The following is a 26,685-nucleotide window of genomic DNA, read 5'->3' as shown; positions in this document are numbered from 1 at the left end:
AAAAAAACTGGAAAAACTGCAGATGCAAAGTTTGATAACAGAATTACGGTAAAATCTCCCTCAGTTTTATTCTGTTACCAAACTTTGTACTTTGTACTTACTTTTTTTCACTCCAATGTGTCAAAACTCTTTATTGTATGGTTAAAGGTGCTACACAGGATTTAGAAAATGTATAATTTGCCTTGTAATTTCAGAAAATGTCCATAATAAATCTGCGGTAATAGTGGAATGATAGTGTTTCACAGTATTACTTACCCGCTAGTTTTGTGATTGGCTGTAATATTCGCCTATTTATTTCTCCCACCGGAGCGGCATCTGTTGTCAAAATGGGAAAGCTGTTTTATCTAGTGGAATTCGGGTCAATCAAGCAGCCAATGTAGAAATCGACCTGTCATTTCCTGGTTGCAAAAATTCTACATTGTTCGTTCAATTTCAGTTTATGTGAGAAAACGAGCACTGAATAGTGCTGTGAAATCTTTTCAGTAACAAAAATATCATTTTTACAGCTGTTTGATGCTGGTGGACCAAAATGTAAACGGCTCAAGCGTGAGTCTCTGCCATGTTACGGGGAAATGGGGTTTAGGGTAGATTTGTTTTGAATGCAGCCTCGTGCTTTTGCAATTCACCTAGCTTCCACATAGAGGAGAAATTCTAAGTGTAACTCATTTGTGATTCACCACCTCGATTCGGTCTTGTGTAGCAAAATGTTTTTTGTTTTACTTTGGATGAAAGTAGAGACTCAGAGCTAGAAAATGGTATATCATACACTGCAGTTGAGGAACAATTTGAAAGTAATTCTGTTTTGAAAGTTGATAAACTTGTAACCTCACTTTTGAGAAAAGATTTCAAGACTAAAAGTGGTGAAAGTAGGCTCATCGCGCTCTAGCGACACCTTGTGGCGGGCTGGGCGCCTGCATGCTGACTTCGGTCGTCAGTTGAACAGTGTTTCCTCCGACACATGGGTGCGGCTGGCTTCCGGGTTAAGAGCGTGGGTGTTATGAAGCACGGTTTGGCGTGTCATGTTTCGGGGGACGCATGACTCGACCTTCGCCTCTCCCAATCCCGTTAGGGAGTTGCAGCGATGAGACAAGATTGCAATTGGATATCACAAAATTAGTAGCAATATCAAAAATAGTAAGTATCCAGATATTGTATAAATATTTTATAATTATTAGATGATTCCTACCCAGACAATCTTGAATTGATTGGACATGTGAAAGAAATTCTATAATCACCCCCCAGCCACATCTAGCTAAGTGGATGGGTCACTATTGTCTAGACATGTACACATGTTCATGAAATACAATAGATGGTCGTAATCACCCCCAGACACACCTAGCTAACTTGATGGGTCATGTAATCATCTGGCGAAGTGGAGTCCTTTGTTTAGACATGTAACTAGCTAGCTAAACAATGAACTGTAATTCCCAACCCATACAGTACGAGCAATACAAACTGATTGTCATAGCTAGCCAGTCATTTGAGAAACCAAGGCTATTTAGTCTTCCAATAAGAATGCGCTGGTTGACAGAGTCGAAAGCCTTGGTCAGGTCGATGAAGATGGCTGCACAGTACTGTCTTATCGATCGCGGTTATAATGTCGTTTAGGACCTTGAGCGTGGCTGAAGTGCACCCATGACCAGCTCGGAAACCGGATTGCATAGCGGAGAAGGTACAGTGGGATTCGAAATGGTCGGTGATCTGTTTGTTAACTTGGCTTTCAAAAACTTTCGAAAGGCAGGGCAGGATGGATATAGGTCTGTAACAGTTTGGATCTAGAGTGTCACCCCCTTTGAAGAGGGGGATGACCGCGGCAGCTTTCCAATCTCTGGGGATCTCAGACGTTACGAAAGAGAGGTTGAACAGGCAACTTGCCCATGCCCCCCCTGCTTCTCCTTCACACAAATTCAGACAGCTGATGTTCTGAAAGAGCTGCACAATCTGGACCCTTTCTTTCTAAAACTAGCCGCCGAAATTGTCGCAACCCCTATTACTACAATTTCGGCGGCTAGTTTTAGAAAGAAAGGGTCCAGATTGTGCAGCTCTTTCAGAACATCAGCTGTCTGAATTTGTGTGAAGGAGAAGCAGGGGGGGCATGGGCAAGTTGCAGCGGAGGGTGCAGAGCTGGTGGCCGGGGTAGTGGTAGCCAGGTGGAACGCATGGCCAGCCGTAGCAAAATGCTTGTTGAAATTCTCGATTATTGTAGATTTATCGGTGGTGATGGTGTTTCCTAGCCTCAGTGCAGTGGGCAGCTGGGAGGAAGTGCTCTTATTCTCCATGGACTTTACAGTGTCCGAAAACTTTTTGGAGTTAGTGCTACAGGATGCAAATTTCTGTTTGAAAAAGTTAGCCTTTGCTTTCCTAACTGCTTGTGTATATTGGTTCCTAACTTCCCTGAAAAGTTGCATATTGCGGGGGCTATTTGATGCTGATGCAGTACGCCACAGGATGTTTTTGTGCTGGTCAAGTGCAGTCAAGTCTGAGGAGAACCAGGGGCTATATCTGTTCTTAGTGTTTGACAGTGATGAGGGGTGGTCGTTTTAACCGCGGACCCGTTACGGACGCAAGGAAATAAGGCAGTGATCACTGAGATCCTGGTTGAAGACAGCGGAGGTGTATTTAGAGGGTAAGTTAGTCAGGATGATATCTATGAGGGTACCCATGTTTATGGATTTAGGGTTGTACCTGGTAGGTTCGTTGATAATTTGTGTGAGTTTGAGGGCATCTAGTTTGGATTGTAGGATGGCCGGGGTGTCAAGCATATCCCAATTTAGGTCACCAAGCAGTACGAACTCTGAGGATAAATGGAGGGCAATCAATTCACATATGGTGTCCAGGGCACAGCTGGGGGCTGAGGGGGGTCTGTAGCAAGCGGCAACAGTGAGAGACTTATTTCTGGAAAGGTGTATTTTTTTCTTTAAAAATTATCACACTTTTCAGTTTCTAAATTTTTTTTAAACAGAAAATGCATTATGAAATAATGACATAAAAATACTGAACATTCAATTGCCAAAATATTGAAAGTATTCCATTATCTCTGTCAGGTCCACATTGGGTAGACATTAATAGAAAAATAGGAAATTACTATGAAATAATACAATGTTTTAGTAGTATATATTACTTAGTTTTTATTTGATGACTTTATAATTTTTCATTCCTTAGTCATCTCATCTCTGCTCAGGCAGTAGCAGCCAGCCAGCCAGACCATCTAAAGTTATCTCTGTGCTCCCCATACTGTACTGTCTTTAGTCATCCTTTTTAGCTAGACTAGCTTGCCTAAGTATGCTGCAGAGTTGTCTGACAAAATAATTTTACTAGTTCTTTAAAGTAGATAAGGCATACTTTCACAAGCTGTCTCTATCCCTCTCATCGACGTGTACATTCCTCTCTCATGCTGTCTGTGTGTATCTAACCTAACGTAAAAGTGAATACGTCTCTGTCCGAACCGGAAAGAATAGATGCAATGGATTATGGTCATTGTAGTTAATTACCACATTTCTGCGCTGAACTAGGTTGAATATTTACTTAATGAAAGCTACTACTCCGTTCAACCCAGTGTCCCACATAGTTCTTGACATGATTTATCTCGTGAATGATTTGATTTCTCTCTAGAGAAACGGCGCGTTGGGCTCACAAAAAAACAGACCTAAATGGAATTCTAGTTATTGAACCGTCGTCGTTCAATTAGTTGTTTAATAAAGGGGGGGGGGATTTTGGTTAATCGCTCAACACTATTTACCATGACAGACAGCCTTTAAGATAAAACGATCCCTCTGTAGTGGACTAGGATTGTCAAGTTCAACCCTATCCTAATAAGTTTCGAGTAGCCTCGCTTGCATGTAGTATGTGTGTGAAACAGTTTTTTGTGCTGCTGTTTATGACATTCCAGGGAGACACTGATATCGTGTACTGTGTATTAATATGTGACTCTTTTTATTGGTTTCTCCCTACAGGGAGCCGGTCCATGCTAACTGTGTGTGCTGGAAGAAGAGCTTCTCCTTCCCCTGTAAAATGAGTGCCACTGCTGGGACGGGCGTGCTGGACCCCTGTGTGTGTCGTGTGTCTGTCAGGAAGGTATGGACCTCAGACTCCTATTCAACCTGTCTATTCTGTTCCTATAAATGTTGCTACATAGATTGGCATAAGGCCTGCCTCTAAAGTTTACTGGTAGCTGCAAGTTGTCTATTTCCTTCATTGTCACTGTTAACAAATGATTTTATGATTTCACTCTTATTTGATAGGAACTGAAGGGTGGGAAGACGTATGCAAAGGTACTGTTTCAGAGATGGATTCCTTTTAACACTCCCCTTGCTTTCTTTTCAAACAAATAGCTAGTTGCATTGAATCATCTCTGCTTAGTGAACAGATGGCTCTCTCTGCCTACAAGTAGAGAGTTGGTGTCATACGTTAATGTATTAATGCTGTGTGCCTTTGGTACACAGTAAATTATTTGCTTTAGTTGTGAAGTATTTAACATTCAAACATTATCTCATGCACACTTTCAGGAAGTGAAAAACATGATTTAACACTACACTCCAGCCCATATTAAGGTTAATAATTTGGCAGATTCTGATATGCTCATAAATTGTAACACAGTGGCTTTACAGTAACATTCTATACATGACGTCAGAGCTAAGGGTCTCAGTTTTGCAACGTTGTATGGGATTCAACTGACAGACGCTTTAAACGTGAGCACCACAAGCAAAAGGTAGATGCCCCTTCCTTCCTAGTAATTTGGCTACTTTTCATTTTTCATTTTCTGAGTGAGGGGAATGCTGTAAGTCAAGAGGACTCGATGTGCTCTTAAATATGAGATGTTGAGGATTATAATAAACACCACTTTGATGTCATACAAGCAAACCACACACCCGTGAGTCCAAATGTGCACTTCACATTTCCATGTTATTAAAACTCATGTCATTTACAGTATCAACTGTTATGATCGCCATGTTTAATTTAAAGTTACAAGAATGACATGGCTTTATACACTGGGTTGTTCTGAACAGTATGAGCCTATGTCTGTCGTATTGTGAACAGAATTAGCCGTGGAACACGCACCTGAATGCACTCATGACCAGGGGTTTCGTTCTGAACAGAACAATTATTGTTTTCGTTCCGTTCCACTCTTCCGACCAGCGAAAGAAAGTTCTGAACCGGTTCGAACCCCCCAAAAAGTACAGGTTTATATTGTTCCTTTCTGTTCCTTTTTAAACTTCTGAATTATTTTTTATTTTTTTTACATTTAGCTCAACATTCAATTACTTCAACAATCAGTGCGGATAGAGCAGCTCGCTATGGAGTGGGCAAGCTATAGTTGTTTACATGCGTGATGGAAAGACAAGTGTAGGGCGTGAGATGCAACTGAAATTTTACGGGTGGGGAGAGAGCGAGAGAGGGTGGAGGAGGAGGCTTGGCTGGGCATCTTGTGATTACATGCATTATCTGAATTAGGTCCACAGAATTATACCTATGGAGGAGCAGCTTGTATGAAGGAACTATGAATGTCTTTTGAACTTCAGAGTTGGCTTAACGTTGGACCAGAGCTTGCTAGCTAACCAGCTTGTCTGTGCAGAGGGGCACCAGAATTAAAAACACGTCTTATTTCTTGTAGTTAATATATCCAATGTGAAATGTGCTAACTATAGTATCCCTAACTAGCATTGAAAAAGTAAATCCATTCTTCTCTAATAAAAAAATCTCCCTCCCTAATAAAAAATCTCTCCCTATCTTCTGAATTATGCTTGTAACGTCTACAGTAGCCTATGCTTTAGAGGGGGAGGGGCAGGTAGCCTACACACACACACTGGCAAAGATTTTCAGCTGGCAGGCAGACACTGGAAGAAGTTTCTGATTGACAGAGGGAGGGCTTTGCGTAGGCTCTTTGTTGTGGTTTTTTTGTGGGGCTGGTATATCCAATTAAAGTTGACCCTCCAGAGACTAAAAATAGTAACTTAGGTTTTTCTTTCTTCTCCTAGAAGTTTAAATCAATAAGGCAAGAACATGTATTAGGCTACTGTTCTTCCTCTGGTTTCTCTATAGAGACACTGAAAGGTTGAGGTACAGGAAGAGACTCGTAGGGTAGAGAAAAACAACACAGCACACAACACCACCCTGCAGCTCTGTCTGGAAGTTAACCTGATCCTCTCTCCCCAGCTTGGCTTTGCAGACCTGAACCTGGCTGAGTTTGCTGGTTCTGGGAACACGACGCGCAGATGTCTACTGGAAGGTTACGACACCAAGAACACCCGGCAGGACAACTCCATACTAAAGGTACTGATGGGGAGAGATGGGTTTCTATCAATTACAGCAGAGGTTCCCTACCTTCTTTTCTAAGTAACTTCCCCTTTTTTGGGGGGGGTTAGTGTTTATTGAGATGGCCTATATTGAATACAGCACCAGCTTGTATTATTTTGTTTAACTTGACGGACCTAGGAACATTTCGTTGTTTTGGAGCACATTTCCAGCAATTGTACGTAGTTTAACAAGACTCATTACATATTTTAGATGGGCTATTTAATAATGGATATGGAAGTCTAGACCCGATTTCCTCAAATGTTATTCCACTAGCAAATAAGTTTTATTATGATAATTTATATGAACCCTCAATTTAATTATACACTGAGTGTACAAAACATTAGGAATACCTTCCTAATAATGAGTTGCACCCAGAACAGCCTCAATTCCTCGTGGCATGGACTCTAAAAGGTGTCGAAAGCGTTCGACAGGGATGCTGGCCCATGTTGACTCCAATGCTTCCCACAGTTGTGTCAAGTTGGCTGGATGTCCTTTAGGTGGTGGACCATTCTTGATACACACGGGAAACTGTTGACTGCAAAACAGCAGCGTTGCAGTCCTTGACACACTCAAACCGGTGCGCCTGGCACCTACTACCATACCCTGTTCAAAGGCCTTAAATGTTTTGTCTTGCCCATTCACCCTCTGAATGGCACACATACACAATCCATGTCTCAATTGTCTCAAGGCTTAAAAATCCTTCTTTAACCTCTCTCCTCCCCTTCTACACAGATTGAAGTGGATTTATCAGGTGACATCAATAAGGGATCATAGCTTTAACCTGTATTCACCTGGTCAGTCTGCTATGGAAAGAGCAGGTGTTGCTAATGTCTATTTACACTCAGAGCGCATATTCTCTTTTACAGAAAGTGAATACCGTAAAATTTTAATATAGGTAAATTCCATCCAAAAACTATCTTTTGGTATTTGTTTCATTAGTCCATTGTTGATATAGTCCCAATCAAGTTTTCAAGATGTATAATACAGCCGGTATGATGCATTTTGCATCAAAATATAGAAATACAGAATCATTCAAAATCATATGATGCAAAATACATCATACCGGCTGTTTTTCTGTATTTTGATAGTTATATATTTTGAAAACTTGATTGCTGACATTTTGGGACTATATCAGCAATGGACTAATGAAAGAAATACCAAAATATCGTTTTTGGGTGGAGTTTTCCTTTAATAGCCTGGGCGTTTTTTTGCTTAAATCACTGAACACAACAGGCCATTATTAGAGACAGGCTTCTATTTGAGCCAGGCGTCTATTTCCTTAATGCACGCAGCTTTTGCTTAATTGCCTAGTTAATTGTTTTAATTCCAGCATTCACTTCCAGCATTTTAATCAATTTCTTCATTTCCTGCACTGATGTGCTACCATTTACACACTGTCATGTTTCTTTTATAATAATAATAATAATAATAAAATAATTAGTCATTTAGCAGACGCTCTTATCCAGAGCGACTTACAGGAGCAATTAGGGTTAAATGCCTTGCTCAAGGGCACATCGACAGATTTTTCACCTAGTCGGCTCGGGGATTAGAACCAGCGACCTTTCGGTTACTGGCAGAATGCTCTTAACCACTAAGCTACCTGCTTTTGTCTTAGTATGCCTAAATATTTTTTATTAAAATAATAAAATAAAACATTCCTTGACAGAATTATTCTCCTCTTTGATTGTGCATTTTCAACAGTTCTACTAGAGGGCGATCGGTCGATTTCTAGGGGTCTGTACTCCCGAAGTTGTTGACTTTTTTTTTGCATGCCAGTTAGCTAGCAGTTCTCAGCTGTTAGCAGCCAATGGCTAGCAGTTTCATACTGGCGATTAAAAACAGATGATTGCCCCCAAAAAATCGAGTCAGTACTGAATTTTTTAAATGTTATAAATCAAACAGTACACCTCGTAAACAATTCATGGTAATCCATGGTAACCTCGTAAATATTTCATTTAGACCCGCCACTTTATTAGAAACAGGTGTTTATTTGCAGAAATGTTTGCCATTGCCCGGCTATTAAAAGGGACAAGTGACCATTTGAGACTCAGCGTTTAATTGAAGTTTTACGGTAGATCAATTGATAGCGACAGAGTCACATTGTATTAGATTACTTCCCAAGCAAAGTACAGTTTCTTTGACTCCTCGACTTTAGAAGGTCATAACTCAGCTTCTGAATATCATAGACAAACCAAAGATATTCCCATGTACCCCAAATCCTCACGCATTTTACAGCTTGTTTCTAGCAGATTTATACATAGTTTTAGATCGGTTTAAGCAATCGTGAATTGTATAAAAAAATAATAATAATCCACTCAAATCAAGGAAAGCCCCCCACAAACATTGGCACGCCCTATAGGGGGCACGCCACCTAGGTTGGGAACCCCTGAATTACAGTACAGCAGTCTTAGCTGCTTTTGTCTAGCCTGGTCCCAGATTTCTTTGTGCTGTCTTGCCAACTCCTATATTCATTGTTATTCACCATAGGAGTTGGCAAGACACCACCCAAAAAAATCTGGGACCAGGCTAGGTTGTGTGTCAGTGTCAATAGAGCTTTAAACACTTATTTTTCACTGTAACAGGTTATCATCAGCACACAACTGATGTCCGGGGACCCCTGTTTTAAAACGTGAGTGCCATGCCATCACAATATTTTTCATTTTTAACTAAGGCCCATTATGATTTGGTCTTGTCTAGATGGGAGACATTTTTTAAATGCAATTGGAGAAGATGCATTGAGGTTTCTCGTCTTAGCTCTACAGCAAACGCATTCAGATTTGCATCGAATTTTCCTTTGAGACCAATGTTTATCCGCCCCCCTACACTGCAGTAAGGATTCCTTCCTGCTTCTCTCTGACAGGCTACAGTAGTGGGGGTGGGTTTGAGCAAAGATAATGATTTCTATATTATTTATTAAATATAGTGCAGAAACATGGGTGTCATTCTGATTGTATGTGAGAGAAAATGACATCATTTCAAACTAAGCATTCAGTGTCCTACATTTCAGGTTCCATCAAACGTTATACTGTTAAGTATAGCAGAAGGAAAAGGTTTGCACATATTGTTTAAAACCAAAGGCATAATCAATGGGTTGGAATGTTGTAGATAGAAATGTAGCCTAATCTTGCACAGAGAGAACATTTCCCACTTGCACATGGCAGAGAATCATTTCTGTTCTTGCGTATCTATCTGTTATTTCTGTGATGCATCCCTCTGAATAAGCTCCAGGTCTTGAGGACTTTGCCTGTTTGTTTGAGGAGTGTGTAGCACAGGGATCAGCACAGTGTTGTGACGTGACTTTCATTAATAGGGTGACTGTTATTTATCGAATCAACTAACTATGTTTAATTGTCACTCGATTAAATTAATCATGTAACAATTAACTCATTAGGAATTTGGGGAACCACGGTAAAAGTTGTTTAACGAGTTACCATCTCCCGAATTAAACTCTTAGAATATATAGATGTTATATATCGATAACAGTCACTTATTAAATAATTACCTCTTATCAGTCTCATTCTGAACGTCGCATAATCCTTGAACCTGAAAGAACCCTAACCTTATTGATGAATCAGCAATACACAAATTGGCTTAATTATTTATTTACTAACTAATTAAATAATAACACAGAATACAAACACACACACAGGTTATTGATTACTAATGTAATACAATGAGAACAGGTCCCTAGTGGACTGGACTAACAATAGCATGAATGCTTGGGTAGAAGGAGGGCCAGGATGGAAGGGAGAGACAGAGATTCAAACTATCGTTGTTACTTTGGAGACTACGCTCACAGTAATCATAATACTTATGCACCCTAATAACCGCTCATTCAGATTAGAAATGCAACATGTATTTACGTGTAGCTGTCTTCGATAGTTGAGTTGATGATGTAGGACTCTGGTTTGCCCACCAGAGATCCCAATGTCCTTGGTAGAGTTTCTGGTCTTAGTGGTGGTTAGATTATATACTTCAGCGTACCCTGTAGTTCGTAGAGTTGATATGTTAGAATAGATACTTCAGACGTACCAATGGTTGTCTGAGAGGGATTGTCCTTCCCAACTCGTGTCTTTTTGTGAAAGTTCTCTAGATGACTATACATGCCAGCTGCAGGCTGAGATGATAAGGTCTAGTGTGTTGTCTTCTTCACCTCGTGTAGAGGTTGACAGTTTCAGAGTTTCATATTTTTGCCATATTCAGTTCGCGCTGCATGTCGGCTGGTCTGTAGAGTGTCAACCATTTTAAGCCGTGTAGCTTCAGCTTCACACTTCCTGGTCTGGTAGAAATTCAACCATTTGCAACATCCGGCTTATACCGTAATCTACTTGGTCTGAGGTGAATTTCGTCACGATGGGTTTTATACTTGAGTAGAAAAGGGGGCGTTTCATCATGTTTGTGCTCATCTGGGCGTGGCCACTGACTGAGAACAAATCAATATGGAAACAATAATCTCATCTAGAATGCTAAAATCACATTGTTATCTTCACAAAAGTATTATTATACTTAATCATTTGTTTTATACAACAATTAGATGCAAACCTCATAACTGGGAAGTGTACACCCCCAGAGATACAGTTATGTTGTTCCACCGTCTTTCATGACCTCACAACATAGTAACGAATTTGACATGATTGTTCTTTAAGTCGCCACTGACCATTTCCCAAATTCTTTTAAGTAGGAATATTGTTTCATTATCCACTTTTGGATGTTGGAGTCTTGGTGGAAATACTTCCTTTGTCTCACAGGCAAATTCCCTCTCCCAATACTGCATGGCACGGAAAAGAACGTTTCTGCAAGGAATTTATGACCAGTCATAAAACTGGCCCCCAGGAGAGGGGGTGTTCAAACCTTTTACATGTGATAAAGTTGTGACAGGAGCAAGGGACATGCTCACCAAGGAAGGTCCCGCACGCCCCCACGACACTAACACAGGGACATTTTGGACATTTTGGCCTGTGTAGACGTTGGTGTGGGAGCGGTTCCAAGAACGTGAGGAGGATGGCACCCAGCAGCTGTGTCTGTGTAAGCTAAACTAGAGTAGATAAGGGATGGGGTGATGAGTTGCTGAGTTAGCTGACCAAGTACCACACCACACGGCATCATTCAGTTTGAGGCTAGAACAGCGGACTAACATCCAGGGTAGGTCTATAGTCTCACTGTCTCTAGGGCGTCTGGGTGAGTTTGAAGTTGATTCCGTCTATTTTGAGAACACACACCCAGTGTCACAGGGATGCCTGAGCTTGCCTGACTGACTGATACTCTACTTAGGCACCTTTGAGAAGAGTGGGGTGATGGGGTGGGGCAGAGGGGCTTAAGAGGCCAGGGTGGATTAGGGATAAAGGGTGGAAATTAATATGTTCTTCAGCCATAGTCTGTGTTGGAACATCTCAAGGAATGCCAACTGTCCCTGGAGCAGGAGATGACCCCCAAATGTGCTATTGCGTTGGGCAGATGAGACTGTCTTTGCCAAGATGTTTATATGAGCAATGAAAACACTCAGCACCAGAGCAAATCATTGACCGAGCTTTCATTAAACACCACTTGCATGTAGTGATGGTGCTGACAAATACTTACAACGCTTTCCATAATCATATTTTCAGTCATTTGTGTTGCTGTGCATGAACCAGCCCCCCATGTTTGTCTTCCACAGGCCTCCGTCCACAGGCACATTCATCGGCGTCCAGCGAGATGCAGAGAGCCTTCTGCAGGAGAGGAAGGGAGGGGACACTCAGAAGGCCTTCATGGGTAAGATTAACTACTCTTTACTGCTCTTCTGCTCCCACAGCTCTCACCACAGTGGGTTTATATGAATCAGTTAGTGTTCCTCAGTGCAGGTCTTGGAGTGCATCATGAATATAGCAGCTTTTAACAAACAGTCTGGCAAATGTCAGATACTGTATGTCATTTGAATTCCATGCTGTCACTTGTCCACTCAGGCTTTACATTGTCATTTATCAGGTGCCCTTAGCGAGTTCCTCAATGAGCTTGACACCTTCATAAGCTAATTTCCTGACTATGGTTCACCGCTCTTCGATTCATATCTTTCCACCTTTCTTTCCCTCCTTGCGTCTTTTGACCTCACTCTTTCGAAGTCCCCTCCCACTCACAAGGCAGGCAATACGCTTGACTTCATATTTACTAGAGAATGTTCGCCTACTAATCTCACTGCAGCCCCCCTCCAGGTCTCTGATCACTACTTTGTTTGTCTCCCTCTCCTCCAACCCTAGCCACTCAGCCCCTACACAGATGGTCATACACCATCACAATCTTCCCTCTCTCTCTCCCACTACTCTCTCCTTTACTATCCTATAATCTCTCCCTTCTGCTAAATCATTCTCCCTCCTGTCTCCTGATTCTGCCCCTTCAACCCTACTCTCCTCCCCTTCCGCATCCTATGACTCGCACTGTCCCCTTTTCTCCCGACTGGCTCGGCCCTCCCCTCCCGCTCCGTGGCTGAGTGACTCATTGCTCCGTGGCTGAGTGAACAGGGCTGCGGGCAGCTGAGTGATAAAGGACTTCCGGAGGACCTATCATGCTTTCACTCCCTCCTCTCTACCTTCTCTTCCTCTGTATCCACTGCTAAAGCCACTTTCTATCACAAAAAACGCTAACCCTAGAAAACAACCTGCCTGTTCGACCCCATACCCTCCTCCCTTCTCTGGAGACCTTCTCCCGTTCCTCACTTCCCTCATCAACTCATCTCTGACCACTGGCTTCAAAATAGCCAGAGTTTCTTCCCTCCTCAAGAAACCAACACTCTACCCATCTGATGAAAAAAAACGACAGAACGATATCCCTTCTTTCTTTTCTTTCCAAAACACTTGAGCGTTCTGTCTCTGACCAACTCTCTCGCTATCTCTTTCAGAATGATCTTCTTGACCCTAACCAGTCAGGCTTCAAGATGGGTCACTCAACCAAGACTGCTCCCATCTGTGTCACGGAGTCTCTCTGCACTGCCAAAGCTGACTCTCTCCTCTGTTCTCATCCTCCTAGATCTATCCGCTGCCTTTGACACCGTGAACCATCAGATCCTCCTCTCCACCCTCTCAGGGCTAGTCATCTCAGGCTCTGCACAGTCTTGGAATGCATCCTACCTGGCAGGCCACTCCTACCAGGTGACGTGGAGATTATTTGTGTCTGCACCATGTACTCTCACTACTGGTGTCCCCCAGGGCTCGGTTCTAGGCCCTCTACTCTTTTATACACCAAGTCACTCGGCTCTGTCATATCCTCACATGGTCTCTCCTATCATTGCTATGCGGATGACACTCAACTACTTTTCTCCTTCCCCACTTCTGACACCCAGGTGGCGACACGCAACTCTGGGTGCCTGGCAGATATCTCAGCTTGGATGTTGGCCCACCACCTCAAGTTCAACCTCGACAGAGACTGAGCTGCTCTTCCTCCCAGGGAAGGCCTGCCCTCTCTAAGACCTCTCCATCACGGGTGACAACTCCACGGTGTCCCCCTCCCAGAGTGCAAAGAACCTTGGCATGACCCTGGACAACACCATGTCGTTCTCTGCGAATATCAAAGCAGTGACTCGCTCCTGCAGGTTCATGCTCTACAACATCTGTAGAGTACGACCCTACCTCACACAGGAAGAGGTGCAGGTCCTAATCCAGGCAACTCGCTGAAGGCTGGGCTCCAAGCTTGTACCATCAAACCCCTGCAACTTATCCAGAACGCTGCAGCCCGCCTGGTGTTCAACCTTCCCAAGTTCTCCCATGTCACCCCACTCCTCCGCACACTCCACTGGCTTCCAGTCGAAGCTCACATCCACTACACGACCATGGGTACTTGCCTACGGATCAGCAAGAGGAACTGCCCCCTCCCTACCATCAGGCTATGCTCAAACCATACACCCCAACCGAGTACTCCGTACTGCCACCTCTGGTCTCTTGGCCCTCCCACCCATATGGGAGGGCAGCTCCCGCTTAGCCTAGTCAAAGCTGTTCTCTGTCCTGGCACCCCAATGGTGGAACCAGCTTCCCCCTGAAGCTAGGACAGCAGAATCCCTGCCCATCTTCCGAAAACATCTGAAACCCCACCTCTTCAAAGAATATCTTAAATAATCCCACAGCAAATCAGAGGCAAGAGTATAGGCCTATTAATCAAGGCGCTTCTTCTTCTGTTTGACAATTAAGCCTCATTGGTGTAAAGAAACCCTGCCAGCTACTAAGCTGCATGCCTCTCAGTAAATACAGACCTGGAGTGAAGAACACCTAGAGTTCTTGTATATAAATTACTGTATATGGAGCATTCGTTACTGAACATCGTTCCTCAGTCTCTGTGGTTGATTAATGTGATTGATCAAAGTCTATTTTTCTCCCTGGCTGCAGTAACTTCAGATGATTTTGTTCTGTACTAATAAAAATCTCCTCTTGTTGAGTCACTCCAGTCATAATGGAATGGCAGACTGAATGGCTGTATAACCTGCACATAATTTGATTTCCTCAATCTTTAATCCAATACAAGCCTCACCTGATACAGGAATGTGAATCTGTCTCTGTCATTCTGTGCACGTGTCATATCTAACATGTATAGAAGAGACCATTCTTCTCCTCTTCTCTCCCCTCTCTCTTTCCCTCTCTCCCTCTTTCTCTCCCTCTCTGTTTGTGCAGTGTTGTGTGCTCTCATCCCCAGGAGGCTTCAGAAAGCACTGCTCTTTCATGTATAATTCAGGCTGGTTCTTTGCTTCTCTCTCCGATCTCTCCGCCGCCAACTCCAGGGGGTAGACTCTCACATGGTTATTGGTTAAAAATAGGAACAAGCTTCTGTGTGTGTGTGTGACGTCCACAGTGTGAAAGGGATTTGATAGAAGTTGTGTTGATAAAGGGATGACAGACTACTATGGACCACATATAGGTTTCCACTTCACTATTGTCTGTTTGGATGCTTTCACAGTGGGCTGGCCCTAGTTCATCTCTTCACTCTGAATACTATAATAGGAATATTACTGTAATCCCAGTCCACTCTCAACCCATTCCCAACTCCTATCTCCTGTTTTTAAAATTTGACAGAGAGCCGGGAAGGAAAGTGTTCCTCTGGTTCCGATGAACTTGGGGGATCCCGCCATTCCCGAACGTCCAGCTACGCTAGTCAGCAGTCTAAAGCGTCAGGTAGGCTCTACTTACATGCAATGTAAAATATATACAACATGTACCGTGGGGATCTATATCTTGTGTATCTCACCCATGCTAACATACAACACAACTAGTCATCTTTCAAAAGTCTCAGTAAGCCTCATTACTTGCTTACATTCAGCTCAGCTATTGTATCATATTTTCCTTCTATGCCTATTGCATGTTTTTCTGCTATGTTCTTTTTTTTGCACTTACTAAATGCAGTCTAAGGGGGAATTTTGCTTCACTATTCACTTGAATCTTTGCATGCTTTGTGTCTGTGCAGTGCTTCACCCTAACCTAGTTTACTTCTGTCTCTAATCTCTCTCTCTAATTAAAAAGAGTATTCTACATCAGTATCCCATAACCAGACACGCATACGTTCTGGCTGTCTGTCTGTCTGGCCAGTTAGTTACGTGAGCGTCATGATATTGTCTCTCATAGTGTTTTTTTTTTTTTTTGACATGTTGCCGTGAGGTCGCCTAGGCAGAGAGCTCTTGTACATTTTTTGTAAATATTTTTTATAGCATTTTCCCCTACAAACGTTTTGTTTATGAATTAACTATTGATTTAGCTAATTATAGTCTGAATAGTTTGAATACAGCGTGTTTTCAAGACTGAAGTTGGCGGTTGGTTTATGGCTAGTTAGCTGGCTAGCATGCAATGTTTTGACTCGATTATGCCAACTGTCCGGAGGTTAAGGATGGAGAGAAGCCCAAATACAGAGGTGTACAGAGATGACCATGACTGTATGGAGAACTAAGTTATAAGCATAGACAAGCGCTGACATCATCCACGTATTCCTATGGGAAAAACCCATGGCGCATGAAGACGGAAGTATTTTAATTTAAAGCCTGCCATATTGCTGAATGGGGCTGAATGGCACCAAAACATTGCTATCATGATGAAAGTGTCCGTAACAAGCAAAGGATCATCGTCGACGTAGTCGTTTTCATCCTGCTTGAGAGAGTCAACCATGGAGCTTCCTCGTAGCCTGCCGGCCCGTGATTGGTCTGTGTCAGCACGTGGTCCTGTGTGACGACAAATGTAGTTGTCAGAATGGATCACTATTTATTGAAATATCATGATTTGAAGCGAACTTTAAAATAATTCACCGTGGGGATCGAACTTGATCATAATAAACACATTTTCAGGCCAAAACGGGTGGCTAAATTGTTTTTCTTTGGCCGTTCTGGTAATCGTAATTTACATAGGCTTTCTAGGGCAGACCAGGGCTTTTGGCACCGCTAGGTTGTTACGCAGTAGCCGACCAGCAGAGCGTGTGACTTCATGCTCCAGCCCGGACACTGGGGCCTGGTTAGAAGGCTTCTCCTGAATTACTATTGAAGTCTGGTGTGCTTTCTGGCGCCTCGTGACTGCCATAGCATCGCCCAAATGTGTGCTGCATTTTGGTAGTAGTGAAGAGTAGCTAGCTAATAGTCCAGTGGCTAGTACGGAACTCTTAACTTCATTTGACTGAGTCCTACTACGAAGCCACAGACGGTGTGAATGGTGAGATGACAACATGCTGCATGCTGCCTGCCTGCTCCCGGCTCTCCCCTTTGACTACCTCCTCCCTCTGCTGACCTCAATGAATCCATTAACTTTCTCAACCTTCAGGCTCTTGACCGTCTTAATGTTTTTATTTTATTTAATTGCTTGTTTTTGGTTGTTGCTTTACAGCACTTTAACATTTATTTTATATAATGAATAGCGCTATAAAAGTTGAATACATTATTGTTACTCCACCTCTAAAAGGAAAGCGCTCAGGCAGCTCGATCACTCCAACCATTCTCCTTTTATCTCCATTCCACCACTGACTAGTACGTTTTCACCCTGACATGCCCCCATGCTCCTGTCACAGGTAGATCAGATCCCCTATAATGAAGGGTCTGTAAGGAGGTGAGGAGTTTACTCAATGGCCAACTCACTCTGATAAACCCCCTCCTACCATCGCTAAGGAGGTAGCTTCCTACGAACATTAAAGCAAGAGAAAAGTCTGTAGAGTAGATGTACAATATTCCATTTTCTTCATAGTTTGGAGGGTTGGTTTTAAAGCTGTTTGTTTTGAGACATTTCAGACACACATATCCTTTCCACGTGTTTTGTTACAGTGGTTGGTTGGTAGTGACCCTGTTGAGAGTGTAGTATGTGGAAGGTTCGTTCTCTTCACCGTAGCCTAACTAGCTAGCGTCACATTGAGACCACAGTGTCTTTGCATTAAGTTTCCTGCCGACATGAATACCATGTAAATGTGTGGGCGCTAGGCTAGCGTCCGTCCCTCTGCTGCTTGATTACGCTGCAAGGCTTCAATCTGCACCACTCTGAGTCCTAACTGCCTCTTCCTTTACAAAAAACTGCTTTGTAAAATGTTGGTTAAAATGAAGAATCGTGAATGATTGATTGCACAGTTGTGATATTATAAATGAAATAATTGCAATGGTGTGTGTGTATATGCAAGGTTGTGAGTCTGTGCTTTGTGTGTTTGTGAATGTATGCACGCAGCTATGCCTTTATGTTCATACTGATCTTATTGACAATTTGAATGTGTCTGAATGCTAGTCTGCTGCCTCAAACTAACCTCTTTGCCCTGACCCCTGTGTGCACCTGACCACCCCCCTCTAGGCTACAGCACGGGTCACTCCCGCTCATCCAGCCTGTCAGAGTGTACCCACCGCAGGAACACCTCTGTGGGCAGTGCCTCCACCGGCATCGCCAGCATCCCAGAGCCCAGCGACGACAATAGGGACAGCAGGGACCAGAGGGAGAGCAGGGATAGGGAGAGAGGAGACCGGGAAGCCAGGATGGGGATGATTCCCCCTACTGCTGGGGCTTCGGCCTGCACAGCCCGTACTGAACACCCCACTGCCACTAGCACCACTAGTTCCTGTAAAGGCACCCCGGTGAAGAGTGCCTCATCCAGCGAACGCCTCAACAGGTGAGACTGAGAGACTTCCCTGATCACGATCTTAATGCTAATGCTAGCTTTAAGAAATGTATTCTGTAACCTCATGTTGATTAAACAAAGGATAAATAAATTGACAAACTCACACCTGATCAAGCTGCTGTGCTGAGACAAAAGAAATTGAGCCTAAGGCAGCAAGAGTACATTACATTTAACATTTTAGTCATTTAGCTAGGGCTGACCCCAATTAGTCGACTGGTTGATTGTTTATTCGATAGGCTGTTGGTCGACCGAGATTTCTTTAGTCGAGTGGTCTTATATCATTAAGCCAAATTAGGCTGCAAATTAGTGCAGCACGAGCGCCTCCACTGCTAGCTCAGGTTTAACCCAAACCACCTTGGACCTGAAGCCCCCCATCTCCGAAAAAAGAAAAAGAGAGATAACCGATGGTATCGTGGACTTCATTGCCTTGAACATGAGGCCCGTCAACCTGACAGAGTGCGTGGGGTTTAAGATGATGATGATGATGATACATCTTGGTGCCTGGTTACACAGTTCCCAAGAGAGAAACTATTTTGCATGCTTTGACTGCGAAATATGATAACACAAGGGTTTTGGAGTCTATCAAAAACAGTCGGGCAGTAAGTTTTACAACCGACATGTGGACCTCACTGAGAATGGAGTGTTACATGACCGTCAATGCACATTTCATTACTGAGGCCTGGAAACTGCAGTGTCTTGTGCTGGAGACAAAATAAATGGAGGAGAATCGCACCGCAGCCAACATTTTGCAGAGATTTGGGGAAGTTGCCGTTGCATACGAAATCCCAGGATGTAAAAGGGTCGCTGTGGTACATGACAATAGCACAAGCATGGTTTTGTGTGCAGATATATTGGAGCAGGAAGAGGAATGGGCAGACGTAAAAGGAGTCAGATGTGCTTGATCTCACCACAACGCAATGGAACATGGCAGAGGACATTTAGAATGTGCTGAAGCCGATGGTCACCCTGACTGAGTTGCTGTCCGAGGAGGACAACACATCCTTATCTGCATCCATACCCATGCTGGCTTGAAACGCTGCCACTTGGCCGTAGTGGAGGACGACAGCCACACCACTAAGAGTCTAAAAACAAAGCTGGTGGGGGAAACTGAAAAAAGATGGCAGCTCAACGACCGACTACTTGAGAGTAGTCTATATGTCCAAGCAGCAGTCATAGACCGACGCTTCAAGCTGCTTTCGTTCGTTGACGATGCAAAACAAGACAACGCCTACATCAACGTGTCCCAGCTGGCCGACCGTTTGAGCGCGGCGCAGCCAGACGAGCCAGAGCCCGCTTAAGGAGACGAAGAGGAGGAACCCGCACAAAAAAAAAGAAGAAAACTGACAAGGAGCGGGAGATGGAGATGCTCATGTGTGGAGATAATGGAGAGAAAGAGGATCAAGGGGATAGCAAAGAAGAAATAGAACGAAAGTCTACGCGGGACCGCTAGCTTGGTGGGGAAAATACGAGGACAGGTATCCGAAGCTGGCCAGAGCAGCTAAATACCTCCTCTCCATCAGTGTATCTTTTCCAAGGCAGGGTTTATAGTCAATAAAATGAGGAGCTACCTTCCTGAAAATGTTGACAAATTTGGTGTTCCTGTCTCATAACTTGAAAAGCTTAGGGATGTAGGCTATGGCTATTCAGTGTGAGTAAGTAGGCCAGTCCAATACAGTTGACAGATAGAGAGATGATAAACGTATTATGCAGGCTGCTAAATGTTTGGAATTGTGCAATAGCCTATGCTCATGTTTTTCTGGTAGCCTGGGACTATACAAACCATTTTATGTTCAGCATTAGAGTTAAAAGCTGCTGTTGAAGGCGGTTTAAATAGCCTAGCCTACTGTTGTGATAGGCTCCAACTCTTCATTTAGGCTAGTTTGTTATTCATTTATTTTGTTTGTTATTAAACATAATGAATTTACTGTTCAATGTTCAGGTATGTTGATAATATATTTACTGTAATACTGTTCAACTATGTTGATTGAATACTAGGCCTACTGGCAGTAACTGCTGCTGTTTGTCATTTATTTTAATTAAGTACAATTTTATTGTTTGTTCAATTTGTTATGTTCTTAATAATTTAAAAAAATATATATGCTTCCTTAAACCATCTACTCTTTATTTTATAGGCTCTATGATAATTTTTATTTGTTTTGCAATATATCATATTTGAGAGACATAGGCTATTCGTGTTTGGAGTCAGTGATATTCTTAGCATAGGCTTTGGCTGTTTTAACCTAGGCTACTGTATGTTTAATTCAGATTCACTACCATGAAATAGCCATTATAAAGTTGTTACCTTGTTGTTGTGGTCAAATAAAAGTATAGGCCTGTGGTGTATAGTCAGGAGACTTGAATCAAGATTGCAGTTGAAAAATAAATGTTTGGGTTTACTCCCTATAAGTTTACAATTCAAAGGTTTTGGGGAAAAGGGAATGGGAAGGGAACAATAATCAAATCAAAATCAAATGGCGTTCTCTCTTCCGGCAGCCTTCTGCCATGCCAAATATTAATGTTTCTGTAGCACACACTTCCCCACTCCTGCCATAAGCGCTGCAGTGGTGCTCTCCAATGTGCTCAACTGAATCTTCAGTGAGTGTTTTCTCCCGCGTTGGGTTGGGAAGGAGGGTAGGTTCGGGAACAAGGTTATCTTGATCTCTGGATCCCTCTGAGTCGTGTCTTAATGATTTCATCAAGCAGTGCACTTAAAGCATCAGACCAACTCAGTGCATAATATAGTTGATTTTATTATAACACAGGGTGTGTCTATATATGGAAAAATACACGTTTAAAAATTTCGACCAATTGATTGGTCAAAAGAACAGACTCTAGGTCAACCAAGATTTTTGTTGGTCGGGTACAGCCCTATATTTAGCAGACGCTCTTATCCAGAGCGACTTACAGGAGCTATTAGGGTTAAGTGCCTTGCTTAAGGGCACATTTACAGATTGTTCACCTAATCGGCTGGGGATTCAAACCAGCGACCTTTCGTTTACTGGCCCAACGCTCTTTGCCGCTAGCTTACCTGCCGCTCTGTACTGCACTGTATGTCAATGACATTTCTGACTTATTGGACCAGTCTCTCTTGTTACACAACATTCCCAGCATCACTCATTTCACACAGATAAGATAACACCTGAACTTATTTTCTGAAGAGGTAGTGCATGTATCCTGGTGTTGTAATGTGATCGTATGTGTTTTAACTTGATCCTGTATGTCCCATCAGGCACCTGGTGAAGCAGTGTTCGATGGAGGGTCAAATGATGAGGGTGGAGGCTTCTCGAGTGGATGCTGATGACGTGGTTGAGAAGATCCTCCAGGGTCAGGACTTCACCCCCAACATGCTGGACTCCAGCCATGAAGGTAACTAACTAACCATGGAAACCACAGACCTAGTCAGGACAGGTTATAGTGTAGAAGGTCCTGCAGAGCCAGGACTTCACCCCCAGCCTGCTGGACTACAGCCATGAAGGTAAAACCATGGAGACCACAGACAGTCGGGCCAGGTTACAGTTTTGGTAGAGCCACTTCTAGAGGTGCACACCTAGTCTGAGACCAATCCAGTTTTGATCTTAGAGGTAGACTTACAACTTTTGGAGCACTTCTACCTCTAGAATGATGGGTCTGAAATTAATGTTGAAAGCATGTTTGTAAAGACCTGTGGTATTGGAATGTATTAAGGTATATTACACATTCATTTGTATTCCATCCCAGTAACTTCTTTATTCACATTACTGTATAAATGTTACTTGGACAATTGTCAATACAAAAGGGTTGTAATGCAGTTGCCTCCACCTTAGTGACCTCAGTAATGTGGAGCAGATTCTTACTATGGTTGTGTGGGTGTGGGAGCGTAACCTATGCAGTAGGGGTTGATGGAGTTTCTATCAGCATGTGTTAATGAATCTCTACAGAGGAAGGAATGTATCCCTGATACTCTTCAAGGTTCCCCTTGTCCTCTACAGAAAGCAGAATGCTCCAGTCAATACTGGATTATTTTTTAGATTGCCTAGCAACCTGCCTCTCCTTATGAGGAGTGTTGGTGTTCCATCTGCTAAATAAGTAAAAGCTGTTTCATCACAAATGCCACTCAAAGCTGTGTGTGTTTCAGAGGAAGGCCTGCGGTTGTTTGTTGGTCCCGGAGGTAGCACTGCCCTTGGAAGCCATCACCTGCCTACCAGGTAGCCTTTAACAGAGTTACACACACAATGAAGCAACTTTAAAATAGGATCACATACACTACCAGTCAAAAGTTTGGACACACCTACTCATTCAAGGGTTTTTCTTTATGTTTTACATCGTAGAATAATAGTGAAGACCAAAAAGGTGTTAAACAAATCAAAATATATTTTATATTTGAGATTCTTCAAATAGCCACCCTTTGCCTTTATGACCGCTTTGCACACTCTTGGCATTCTCTCAACCAGCTTCACCTGGAATGCTTTTCCAACAGTCTTGAAGGAGTTCCCACATGCTGAGCACTTGTTAGCTGCTTTTCCTTCACTCTGCCGTCCGACTCATCCCAAACCATCTCAATTGGGTTGAGGTCAGGGGATTGTGGAGGCCAGGTCATCTGATGCAGCACTCCATCACTCTCATTCTTGGTAAAATGGCCCTTACGCAGCCTGGAGGTGTGTTGGGTCATTGTCCTGTTGAAAAACAAATGATAGTCCCACTAAGCCCAAACCAGATGGGATGGTGTATCGCTGCAGAATGCTGTGGGAGCCATGCTGGTTAAGTGTGCCTTGAATTCTAAATAAATCACAGACGGTGTCACCAGCAAAGCACCCCCACACCATAACACCACCTCCTCCATGCTTTACGGTGGGAACTACACATGCAGATATCATCCGTTCACCCACACCGCGTCTCACAAAGCCACGGCGGTTGGAACCAAAAATCTCCAATTTGGACTCCAGACCAAAGGACACATTTCCACCGGTCTAATGTCCATTGCGTGTGTTTTTTGGCCCAAGCAGGTCTCTTCTTCTTATTGGTGTCCTTTAGTAGTTGTTTCTTTGCAGCAATTCGACCATGAAGGCAGGTAGCTTAGTGGGTAAGAGCGTTGTGCCAGTAACCGAAAGGTCGCTGGTTCTAATCCCCGAGCCGACTAGGTGAAAAATCTGTCGATGTGCCCTTGAGCAAGGCACTTAACCCTAATTGCTCCTGTAAGTCGCTCTGGATAAGAGCGTCTGCTAAATGACAAAAAAATACAAATAATTATTAATAATAAAAAATAAACAAATATTCACACAGTCCCCTCTGAACAGTTGATGTTGATGTTTCTGTTACTTGAACTCTGTGAAGCATTTATTTGGGCTGCAATTTCTGAGGCTGGTAACTCTAATGAACTTATCCTCTGCAGCAGAGGTAACTCTGGGTCTTCCATTCCTGTGGAGGTCCTCATGAGAGCCAGTTTCATCATAGCGCTTGATGGTTTTTGCGACTGCACTTGAAGGAACTTTCAAAGTTCTTCACATTTTCCGTATTGACTGACCTTCATGTCTTAAAGTAATGATGGACTGTCGTTTTTTCTTTGCTTATTTGAGCTGTTCTTGCCATAATATGGACTTGGTCTTTTACCAAATAGGGCTATCTTCTGTATATCACCCCTAACTTGTCACAACACAACTGATTGGTTCAAACGCATTAAAAAGGAGAGGAATTCCACAAATTAACTTTTAAGAAGGCACACCTGTTAATTGAAATGCATTCCAGGTGACTACCTCATGAAGCTGGTTGAGAGAATGCCAAGAGTGTGCAAAGCTGTCATCAAGGCAAAGGGCGGCTATTTGAAGAATCTCAAATATAAAATATATTTTGATTTGTTTAACACTTTTTTGGTTACTACATGATTCCATATGTGTTAATTCATAGTTTTGATGTCTTCACTATTATTCTACAATGTAGAAAATAGTAAACATAAAGAAAAACCCTTGAATGAGTAGGTGTGTCCAAACTTTTGACTGGTGGTGTATATTAATGTATAAATACATTTATTACATAAAATGCTTATTATTTAACCCACATTCACTCCTCACTCAGGTACTTAGATGATGGATTGTGATTTGCTCATGTGTCCTGTTTTAGGGTTGGTGCCGGAGCATATGAACAGGTGGTGATTAAGCGTTAGGCCTAAACTCCACCAGGAAGAGGAGTGGCACAGCTGAAGTCCAAAAGAATGATCGATGGTTTTTATCTCTCTTTAATTTCAGCAAGCACATTTTATCCAAATGAACTGGCCTGTGTCAGAAATTGACTGCAAAAGCTTCTTCTGGTGTTCGTACAGACTATGTGCACTGTCTGTAGTCCCATGTTAGATTAGCTACTAGCTCAGTAAAGTCAAGAAGAACATCTGGAGTGGGATGTTTTATAGGTAAACCTGACCTTTTCAACTGGAGTTCAAAGATGAAAGTGGATTGGTTCTGTGTTTGTCGCCAGAATGAAGGAAGCTTTTGCTGAAGAGGAGGGGAGGATGATGCCTTTTCAATACATTCCCTAGTTTAAACTAGTTCCCAGTTTTCATTCCTTTTGTTTTTCAACTATGTCGCTTTTTATTTGGAACTGCCTTTTAATTTTGGATTTAAACTTTTATGTCCACCAATAAGCTGCTAAAAGGTGTTTTAGGTGTGTGTGTGTGCGTGTACGTGTGTGCGTGTTTGCATTTCTGTGTGTGTGTGTTTGTGTATGCGTGCCTATATTCTCTGGTAAAGTGTTAGACACTTCTGTTGTAATAATAGTAAGGCTACAACAATCCTGCAGTATACAGGGCTGAGGGCTGGGAGTGAGACTGCAGGTTATAGACTCTGTACTGAAGGTGACCATGCTCTGCTGTGGTCTGAGTGGGAACTGATCTCATTACTGGCAAAAATAGAGACCACCTCAGAATATAACCTCTCTGCCCTTTTTATACACTTGCTGGGAAAAAAATTGATAGAGCGGAAGAGGGGAGAAGCTCTGAGTGAGGTCAAGCTTGTTTTTAGCTCTTCTGAAAGAAGCAGACTCTCAGGTTAGAATATCAGGGTTCCAATCCGGATGGCTCTTTTTTTGCAGCGATCGATGAGTGCTGTTTAGAAACGGATGGAAGTCAACAGTTGTGATTCTTCTTGCCAAACTGATGTAGGTACAGTACGTAGTTCCATATGTAGGTAAAGATATTGGCTAAAGGACAAGTTGTCAACAATTATACTGCCATTGTATACACTTGTTATGATGATATGTTTTTTTGACAAAATGCCAGGCTTTACATTAGATTAGGCTGGTGATGACTCTGCTATTTGTTGTCTATGAACTATTTAATGGATTGAGCCTACGTCTTGAATATAGTCTACTATGTCGATGACATATACGGTTCTTAAACTGACATTGAAAGAAATGTGTATACACTACATGATTTTGTGATGATGAATCTTGTTAATCGGTTTGTTTCACTAAATGGAAATAAGAATACATGTTCAGAAAGTAAGTTAAGATATATAATGGCGTACATACTGTACCAGTCAAAAGTATGGACACACCTACTCATTCAAGGGGTTTTCTTAATTTATGCTATTTTTTACATTTTAGAATAATAGTGAAGACATCAAAACTATGAATAACACATATGGAATCATGTAGTAACCAAAATAGTTTTAAACAAATCAAAATATATTTTATATTTGAGATTCTTCATATAGCCACCCTTTGCCTTGATGACAGCTTTGCACACTCTTGGCATTCTCTCAACCAGCTTCACCTGGAAGTCTTTTCCAACAGTCTTGAAGGAGTTCCCATTATATATGCTGAGCACTTGTTGGCTGCGTTTCCTTCACTCTGCCGTCCGACTCATCCCAAACCATCTCAATTTGGTTGAGGTCGGGGGATTGTGGAGGCCAGGTCATCTGATGCAGCACTCCATCACTCTCCTTCTTGGTAAAATAGCCCTTACACAGCCTGGAGGTGTGTTAGGTCATTGTCCTGTTGAAAAACAAATGATAGTCCCACTAAGCCCAAACCAGATGGGATGGCGTATCGCTGCAGAATGCTGTGGTAGCCATGCCTTGAATTCTAAATAAATCACACAGTGTCACCAGCAAGCACCCCCACACCATAACACCTCCTCCATGCTTTACGGTGGGAACTACACATGCGGAGATCATCCGTTCACCCACACCACGTCTCACAAAGCCACAACGGTTTGAACCAAAAATCTCCAAATTTGGACTCCAGACCAAAGGACACATTTCCACCTGTCTAATGTCCATTGCTCGTGTTTCTTGGCCCAAGCAGGTCTCTTCTTCTTATTGGTGACCTTTAGTAGTGGTTTCTTTGCAG

The 26,685-nt window shown here is 42.7% G+C and overlaps 1 protein-coding gene across 2 annotated transcripts in view; it reads left to right on the top strand.

The window, feature by feature from the left end:
* Positions 1–25,930, top strand: part of LOC121540467 (protein FAM102B-like) — a 34,080-nt gene extending 8,150 nt beyond the window's left edge. For both annotated transcript variants that reach the window (XM_041849351.1, XM_041849350.1), the window contains exons 2-11: positions 3,954–4,074; positions 4,242–4,271; positions 6,154–6,270; positions 8,877–8,923; positions 11,948–12,042; positions 15,321–15,419; positions 18,048–18,360; positions 21,599–21,735; positions 22,484–22,553; positions 24,463–25,930. In XM_041849351.1, coding sequence (XP_041705285.1) covers positions 3,954–4,074; positions 4,242–4,271; positions 6,154–6,270; positions 8,877–8,923; positions 11,948–12,042; positions 15,321–15,419; positions 18,048–18,360; positions 21,599–21,735; positions 22,484–22,553; positions 24,463–24,505 — 1,072 coding nt within the window. In that variant the 3' untranslated portion in view covers positions 24,506–25,930. The remainder of the gene's footprint in view (positions 1–3,953; positions 4,075–4,241; positions 4,272–6,153; positions 6,271–8,876; positions 8,924–11,947; positions 12,043–15,320; positions 15,420–18,047; positions 18,361–21,598; positions 21,736–22,483; positions 22,554–24,462) is intronic.
* The last annotated feature ends 755 nt before the right edge of the window (positions 25,931–26,685 follow it).

This window comes from Coregonus clupeaformis, chromosome 26, assembly GCF_020615455.1.
Source record: "Coregonus clupeaformis isolate EN_2021a chromosome 26, ASM2061545v1, whole genome shotgun sequence".
Classification (NCBI taxonomy): Eukaryota; Metazoa; Chordata; class Actinopteri; order Salmoniformes; family Salmonidae; genus Coregonus; species Coregonus clupeaformis.
The sequence above is the reverse complement of the archived record's forward strand: the minus strand, read 5'-3'. Positions and strand labels throughout refer to the sequence as shown.